The sequence below is a fragment of the Malus sylvestris genome, chromosome 9 (genome assembly GCF_916048215.2).
Source record: "Malus sylvestris chromosome 9, drMalSylv7.2, whole genome shotgun sequence".
Lineage (NCBI taxonomy): Eukaryota > Viridiplantae > Streptophyta > Magnoliopsida > Rosales > Rosaceae > Malus > Malus sylvestris.
The window spans coordinates 27,956,543-27,965,487 of NC_062268.1; the positions used below are offsets into that span (position 1 = coordinate 27,956,543).

Consider the following 8,945-nt stretch of genomic DNA (forward strand, 5'->3'; position numbering starts at 1 on the left):
TTGTTAAAGTAATATCAAGCCATTGGACTCTCTTTCTCTTCTAAAGATGGAACTCGGGCATGTAAGATGGTCAACCCAACTTTAACTCAACATTCAAAATTCAAGTTAGGGTTAGGTTCAAGTTCATGTAGGTTTATTCAAGTTTGGGTGTAAATTGAATTCGAACTTACATGGGTTGTGTTCGAGTTTATCCAACTTTATTGAGTTCAATCTTATAATATCTTATTTTATAAGATTTTTCAAATTTTGTACCAAATAACGTAAATATATATTAGTTAAAATTCAATTTTACGCATCAGTATCCACGCAAAAGCTTAAACCAATTGTTAGGGTTGGAGAACACTTCTAATGTTTCAATTATGCAAAGTTGATAAAATTACAAGAGAATACTAAAGTTTCAATCCAAAGAAACTGAACGCACCATTATTATTCATTGTTCAAATCAAGATCAACAACATAACTTCAATTATATATATTTATATTATATAATATGATGTACGGTGAATAATGTGCACGAGAGAATTTGAGATGGAATTCAAGTTGGATTTGGGTTGACATGGACAGGCTTTTTACTTCATAATGACCCACTCGATCAAGTTTAAAATCTAATCGGACATGGACAGATTCAGGTTGACCCAACCTAAGTTGCACCCAACTCTCCACTCACATGCCCCAACCCCAACCACCGTTAGTCATCCTCCACCCCTCCACCTCTTTTCCCCCCAAACCAATTTGATCTCAAAGCACCGAAATCTCCATGCCAAATTCCATCCCACCCTCTATGAGATAAATTCAAAACCCTAATTTGTACGATCTCAAGTCTTTGATCTTACATTCATCAAACGCGTACACAAAGTAGGGCTGAAAGTTTCAGCACAGTTAAGCATTCAGGGACACGGAGAGTAAATTGAATGCTAACCAAAACATATTTGAGATTCACCTATTGGCCACTGTCAATCGTTAAACAATCAGAAGTAACTAGACTTGCCCAGTAGTAAGTCGAGCATGTCGTCAGGAGTAAGGAGAGTTGTTCCTCCAAGAATCAATTCAATATCCGGCCTTCCACTCTCGGACAATGCCTCTTGAGCTTCACGAACCTTATTACACATAAAAAACAACAGGGTTAAGTTTCTTTTGCAAATGAATATAAGTAATTTTTTCCCGAGGAACTACCAGTTTTCATGCGAAATGTTAACATACGGGGAAGAGAATCTGAGAAATGCATACCTCGACGCTATTGATTCCTCCAATGACAAAAACCAGGATGATATTTTGGTCGGCTAAACTTGGTTTTGCCTGAAAATCGGAAAAAAAAGGTTGGTTATCAAGCATATATGGACCCATTGAACCAAAATCTGGACATGGGAACTTACCTGCCCAAGGCCAAATCTTCTGAAACCACTTTTAAAAAGTTGTCCCACAGTAGACGAGTGATACTCCAGACCAGGTACGTCGTTCTTCGCCAAAACCCTTGTTAGAAGCTTATATAGCAGTCCTCTGCTTGCATATGGATCTCCACTGAAATTATTTTCTGAAGACAATGACCCGTCCTTCAATGGTATGTTCCTACTCTTCAAACTAGATAGCTTGTGAAGGAATTTGAAAAGATTATCCACCCTATCACGCAGCTCCAACTTCAGCTGCATGTCACTGTACACTTGCTCTTTACTGTTATTTTTATTATCAACTTCTTCATCACCCCATTTACCCCACTGATCGTCGTCAAAATCATCGATGTCTATTTGATCAGAAGACGTTTCTTTACTTTCATCGGATTTGATCCTGCTTAAGTTGGTCTCGAGCTCTTCCATTAGACCATGAAGAAACTTGAGTTTTGCTATTGACGGGTTTTCAAGAATTGCTTCAACAATAGAATCCTTCAACAATTTCTCCTCTTGCCAAGAAAAAGGGCCATCAGACCCAGATGTCGGAAAATTCTCACCGGCTAATATATATCCAGAAATCATAAGGAGCAAGGCATCCTGAAAAGAAAGTAGTCCTTTTGAGGCCTCCGACTTTTTGTTCTTCTGTCCATGCAATCCCATCAGAGCCGTCTTATTGATAAGATCGTCAATTTGAGCAGAAAGACTCTGGGTTGTGTCTCCAGCACTTACAACACTCAATATTCTCTCTGCACTCATAAATGCTTCCCATCTGGCCGAATTAGATTCGTCAAGGGCAACCAGAGCAGCTGCTGCTAATTGAATAATTCCCTTATTTCTCAGTAAAGATGACTGCGTTTTAGCTAGGGCTTTTACCATAAGTTGCAACTCTGACTTTGTAACAAAACCAGGACGCGATTTGACATTCACAGTTATATTTTCCCGACGAAGAGCTTCTTGAAGCCACTTCTTCACCAGTACAGCTCCATCTTTTGTTCTCCTGTCTAGTATAGCTTCCATGTATGGTGTTCCACGAAAACTTTCTGTAGAAACAAAAGACCCACTAAGAAGCTCATTCTCGAACTCAAGCGGCTTCTCATTATGAACTTTGCTCTTTAGGTTCATCAAATCCAAAACCTGAGAGGCAGAGTTCCCAGAATCCCACCCGCACAGAAAAGCTTCAATGCTTTCTAAAAGCCTAAAGTTATCTGTGTTGTTATCTTCTTCACGTAGAACTAGGGCAAGTGGTATTTGAACATCAAGAGAAGCACGTTCCAGGTTAGAAGGGCCATGCTTGAGTTGGTTTTGTGAGCTTTTTAGGTGGGCTGAGGATGTTGTTTTTTCCCTGCGGGGCAGGGATGAAAACATACAATCAACAAGTGAATCTTCATGACAGCATGGAGTAAGAAGATCCAGTGTACGATCAATGAGTAATAGCCCTGCAGATCGTTTACGGCGACCTACATCATAAAGACTTGACATGTCTGTCATAATTTTCCCCACAGTTTTTGAGAGATCACCAAGTGAAAATATTTCCATCTTCAAGTCCATCTGCATAATTAAATAAAACACACCATAGTCAGGGTATACTAATCAAACAAAGCACTCTGAATGGACAACATAACAAATTAACCTTGGCGGTAATCACACACAAAAGAAAATATAGCAATAACTAGCAATACATTTCAAATTCTTCTTGTATTTTTTAATTCATATTCCTTCATATGTTCCCTTGCCTTGACATTATTTCACCACACAACGTAGAACAATTGTATCCCAACTCCCATGCGAGACAGATCAAATACATTTACAGGAAATAGAACTGAACTTTGGCAAGAACCATTGTCGGAGTCTAAAGTGCTGTCTATATCATGGAAAACGACAGTGTAGAAATTTTGGGAATTTCTAAAGGTTTTAGATAACATAAATACAAGGGTTTTGGATTGTTCTACATGTACAACCTTGTAAACAGTAAGCTATCATTTCCAACTCTATGACAATATAAGTGCAATCTAGACTTTTGAAGATAATCAAATTTCAAATATGCTGAAAACTAAAGAAATGAATGCAAAGAACTAAAATTAAACTTGGGGAAAGGGTAGCATGTAGAGCACCTTTGCAGCAAGATGGTAAAGAAAATTTGCTGTAAGCGTTGCCCCGGCAGGAATATCGTCACCATCAGAAAGCAATCCAGTACTTAAGGGGGGCAACCCTGGACTAAGAGCATCCTCATGTTTAACTGATAAGTATGCATCACCAACTGATCCCTCTGAAGGTAAAACAAATACTCTTGGTGAAAAGGGGCACAAAATCATGGGGAAGTGATGCACAGAAACAACCAGTTTTTTCCCTACATCTTCTGTATCAGCTACTGACTTGTCTTCAATGAAATTTCTTGCACTTAAACTAGCTTCATTTTGAGATATGTCCTTTAAGTTGCTGCCTTCTGTCCGTCTGGAATTTTTCTTATCTCTCTTAACAAGCTCCTCATAATCTTGGACAAGCAAGGACTCATATTCATGAAATGCATCTGGTCCCAGAGGTGAATCAGGATACGCTGAATGAGCTATCTGCATTCAGTAAAGCATTCAACATTTAGGAAAGCTAAAGTAATAATACTGTGATGATGAAACATCCATCGAATTGTCCAGAGAATAAAGGATGGGAAGATAACTCAAATCACTGCTACTAATGCTGATGCTGGTATCAATAGTACTACCAACACCGCTCCAAAAAAGAAAAAAGAGGTTTTGACAGGCTTTTATTATCAAATGAACAACAAAATTTGGCTCAGATAAGGCAGCTGAAACTTTTGAAGACTAGAAAGGATGTAACTAAATTAACTATATCCACAATCTTCTAGTTCTGCAACACCTTCCTTCAGTTTTCAAAAACAATAATCTGCATTCCTAATTTAACATTTCAGTGTTCTGCCAAAAAAGTAACGGAACAAATACAGATCACGAACTTAATTCTTGAAGGGCACATTTTCATAAAGGAGAATGAGATCAACTAAACAAGCTTCTGACCATATCTACTCAAACTGATTATCTAAAGAAAAGAGCGAACATTAAAATTCCATTTAGAAGCGGTAATTCCACAGAAGTACCTCTGAAACAGATGTGAATACAGTACAACAATCTACAGCTTGATGTGTGCTCAGACAACGTAAAATATATCGATGTGCATCACTTAGTAGACGAGAAGTGATCACCACAACTTTCCTTACAGGATCAGAATTTGCATTCCAATCAACCACCTGAAAAATAAGGCATATAGGCAGTTAAATACAAAAAGGATAAATGATAATTTAAATATTAATGTTCATTCACATCTCATAATCATAATTAAAACAAAATAGAGGACTAGAAGTTTGGGGCATCATGGAAAGACAATTAAGCACTTCCTTTAGAGTGCTACAGTTACTAGATTTCTCGAGAATTCATGTCAAGGACAACAAAGCACTTCCTTCATGTTAATAGATTAGTAGTCAAGCTACAGTTACTAGAGTTCTAGAGAATTTAGATGCCTGTTAAAAATGGTTTGTTTTTTTTTTTTTTGGGCAGTCGAGCTGTTTTTAATAGATTAGTAGATAAGCAGATTTTGATGACAAAGGAGATATATGAACCAATAGGGTATCAGAGACGGACAAAGTCTAATGTGTCCTTGAGTTTAGGGTTGTGCCTTGAGTTTAGGGTTGTGTTGTGACTCGTGGGCATCAGTTTGGGGTGGCCATCATTGTAATGTGATCAATATACCCACTGTAAAGAAAGAAGAAAACAAGAACATAACTAATTATTTTCACCGATTCTCCACTCCAATACACCAAAATGGTCTTCTAATGCTTTATCCAAACAAAACAAGACTATAATTTTTCCCAAGAACAGTTTCTTAGATAATATCATCTTCCATCAACACAAGAGAGTTTACATGAAACACACAGAGGCAAAAATTTGCTTATGGTGACCATCGGAAGAAAGTTTCTACTTCAAAAACCAAAAAAGATAATTCACCACACTTTTAAGTTTTAATGTTATATGGCATCTCTGTCCAAATGTTGAAACTGTTTTCACATTTAACAAAATGTATGAAAAAACACGGCTCATAGTAGCCCTGTAAAATCCAACTTACCGTATCAAGAGAAGAAATGTCTTCCAAACTACACAGAGCACGTACTCCATGGTTCAGTAACAGGGGAAACGCTCCTGTGTACTGGAAGCTCTTTGTGCATCCAGCATCTAAGTAAAGAACAGAACCTTCAATGTGCTCCGATATCTAAAATGAGAAGATGAAGAATTAACAATCTTATAAATCAAATATACATAAAATTCAACTGAACATCAACATGTCTAGTACGAGAGCAATTAATTCAAACTAATTCGACAGGAACCCCTCTACTCCAAAACTCAAGTATAATAAGAAGTCTTACAATAATGATTCTACGTAGAGTAAGGAAATAAAGGGGAAACGAAAGCTTCTGTGCTCAGCCTTAAAAGTTAGATTCAAAAGTAACTTCCAAGACATTCTCATTTTACAAGAATCCAACCTACTGATGGTCCAATTTTTTCATTAAACTTCCAAGACATTCTCATTTTACAAGAATTCATAAAAAAAAAATCGCTAATAAGTCAAATGGGAAATCAAATACAGACAACTGATTGGTGAAGGACTAGGATAGTAGGATTTTAACAACTAGAGAGGATGAATCCTGTCAATAATTCAAGAAAAATTTAGGAGTTGTGAGCCAAGAATTCATCCTCCAATCCCTAATTTTTTTTTTCAAAAGAAGTCATATTTAAGCCCTAACATTAGATTTGCAGTTGCCAAAACTGGGTAGAATCTGAAAGCCTGACGAATACAGTAATTTGCAGTGAAAGAACATAATTCGATTTAGTACGAAAACGCAGTGAAGGAACATGATCCAATTGAAAATTCATATACAAACGATAATCACCTGGCTAATGGAATCGAGGCAAGATTTGGTGACATCAACGACAGCCATGTTTCGATTCAGTTCACATGAATAAGCAGAAAATCAGCTGAACAAGAGTCATAAGGCTTCCTTCCCCTTCCAAGGATTTGCAATTGAGTTGGGTAATCGGTGCTGTTATTATCAGTGTAAGCCCTAATTCCCATTTCTCCTCTGTTTCATTTTTTTTTTTCTTTCAAAATTTCCTCCGTTTTATATTTTTGTATTTAAGGAGGGTGTAGTCAAACTAAATATTAAAAAGATTTTAAAGGATTTTAAAAGTGATGGGTTTGATAGAATTTAAAAAGATGGCTTAAATGTCAACATGGTACCTGTGCTTTATTTATCGGTCAATTTAATCCCTGTGTTTTCAATTCGGCCAAACTGGTCTCTGTGTTTATATCCATTAGCCAATTTGAGACAATTCGTTAAAGGACTATTAAAATTGACATGTGCTAGGCACGTGAGAGGATAAAAACGTAATTTTATTATACACCCACTAAACAGATACAATGCATATCTTTAATAATAATACATATTTCATTTTATGTGTGCAGATTTTCCTCAAGTTATTGAGGATTTAACCCAACCACCATTATCAAAAGCTCAAATAAGTTATGAAGAATCATTCAATGAATTCCCTACAGAATTGTTTAGTCAGGTTGATGAAAACAGGTATTGCCCAAATGGTTTTAGCAATGAATTCTTATTTCAAGAAGAGAGAAGTGCTTTGTATCATGGTGAGCCTTAATATCATTATGATGTACCAACACAAACCAAGGAGTGTGAATATGATGGTGATGGTGAGCGAAAATCTGATGCAGAGAATTCTCTTTATGAGGAAAGTGATAATAATGGTGACAATGGTGATTCTGGTACAGACAGTTCCTTATATGATGAGGATAATGATGCAATGATTGAAGATGACAATTCCAATGACAATGCATATGCATAAGAGAGTTTCATTGGATGCAGTAAGAAACAAAAAAAAATTGGGTAGCAGATATATAGGTTGAGGATTTAAACATGGATAAGTAGCAGTATAACTCAGATGAATTACATTCGCCATTGAACTTTGATGAAGAAGGACATGGTTGTAGATGCAAAGACTTTAATGTTGACTCTAATATGGAAAACCCACAATTTGATGTTGGGATGAAAGTTCCAAGTAAAAAGGTGTTAAAGCAGGCTATACAAATATATGGAGTCCTAGGGTCATATGAATGTAAGATAGGGAAGAATGATACGATCAGGTTGTCTGCTAAGTGCAAGTAAGGTTGCAGTTTGAGGTTGTTTGCTTCTGTGATGTAGGGTGAAAATACTTTTCAAATCAAGAGCTAAACTTCTGGTCATTCATGTTCAAAAGGTTTCTTTAACAAAAACATAACTTCAACTTTTCTTTCTAAAAGAATATGGGTAGGATTAAAGATGATCCTAAGATTAAGAAGACAAAGCTTCAGTCAGAGATATATAGAGACTTGGGAAATGAAGTCTCAACAAACCAATGTTACAAAGCTAAGAGGAAGGCTATAACTTTGATTGAGGGGACTTATGCTCAACAATATGAAAAGTTATGGGAGTACTGTGAAGGGGTTAGAAAGACAAATATAGGCAGCACTATGATGATGAAGGTGGATCCTCCTTATTTCGAAAGACTTTATGTGTGCCTGGATGCTTGCAAACAGGGGTTTGGATCTGGTTGCAGACCTTTGATCAGTGTAGATGGCTGCCACCTTAAGGGAACATTCCAAGGTAAATAATTAATTTGTAGTTTTATTTGACATCAACTCATATAGATGTGGTATTAATTTAATATAACATCTATATATCTATACATGCATATTAATTCAATACCTTGGCAGGACAATTACTTGTGACAGTGGGAATTGATGCAAGTGATAACATGTACCCCAATGCTTATGCGGTTGCTGAATTGGAGACTAAAGAGAACAGGTGTACAAAATAATATTTTGTATTAATGATTTTGGAGTTACAATCTCTCATATCTAATCCTCTGATTCGATCTCCGTAAGGTGTTGATTTGTGGATGAGCTGCTGATTCAAAGGGTCGTCGAGGCTTGATCTTTAGGATGAACAGTGGTGTACGGATCTTCAAGGGCTTTTGCGCTTGATCTTGAAGAACAGTGAATGAATTTATTGATGTTGTTGATCCAAAGGGTCGTCGGGGGCTTGATCTTTAGGATGAACAATGGTGAACGATGAACACTTTCTTCAAGGGCCGTCGGGGCTGGATCTTGAATTGGTGGAAGTTCTTCAAGGGCCGTTGGGGCTTGATCTTGAAGGAGGATTTGACGAAGAACGAATAGAGTTTTCTTGATCCTTCGAGATTTGCTTGGGAGCTTTGGAGTTTCAAAGCTTCAAGGTTTTGGTGTGATGTGAATTGGTTATGAATTGGTCCCCCAAAATGAATGCCTTGGCTTCCTATTTATAAAATTCCAAAACTTGATTTTTGGATTTAAATAATCAGATGAAATAAATCATTTCTGCCAAGTGTTGACACGTGTCATGTTTGATGACTTTTCTGATGATTCTCGATTTTTCGTTGAGTTATATGTTATGTGTAAAATTTATGT

The 8,945-nt window shown here is 36.8% G+C and overlaps 1 protein-coding gene across 1 annotated transcript; it reads right to left on the minus strand.

Annotated features, from left to right (window-relative positions):
- Positions 1-395: 395 nt before the first annotated feature.
- Positions 396-6,580, minus strand: LOC126583931 (sec1 family domain-containing protein MIP3). The gene is made up of 7 exons (XM_050248477.1): positions 6,337-6,580; positions 5,514-5,657; positions 4,492-4,641; positions 3,497-3,952; positions 1,374-2,933; positions 1,228-1,296; positions 396-1,097 (listed from the first exon to the last, which is right to left on the minus strand). The coding sequence occupies exons 1-7, from the start codon at positions 6,382-6,384 to the stop codon at positions 969-971; spliced, it is 2,556 nt and encodes an 851-aa protein (XP_050104434.1). The 5' UTR covers positions 6,385-6,580; the 3' UTR covers positions 396-968.
- Between the last annotated feature and the right edge of the window lie 2,365 nt (positions 6,581-8,945).

Excerpts from the sequence above, each read along its gene's own strand:
- LOC126583931 (XM_050248477.1), bottom strand. The coding sequence starts at position 6,384 with ATGGCTGTCGTTGATGTCACCAAATCTTGCCTCGATTCCATTAGCCAG. Across the intron at positions 5,658-6,336 it reads GCCTCGATTCCATTAGCCAG|ATATCGGAGCACATTGAAGG; the intron begins GTGATTATCGTT and ends TTCTCATTTTAG. Across the intron at positions 1,098-1,227 it reads GAGGAATCAATAGCGTCGAG|GTTCGTGAAGCTCAAGAGGC; the intron begins GTATGCATTTCT and ends ATGTGTAATAAG.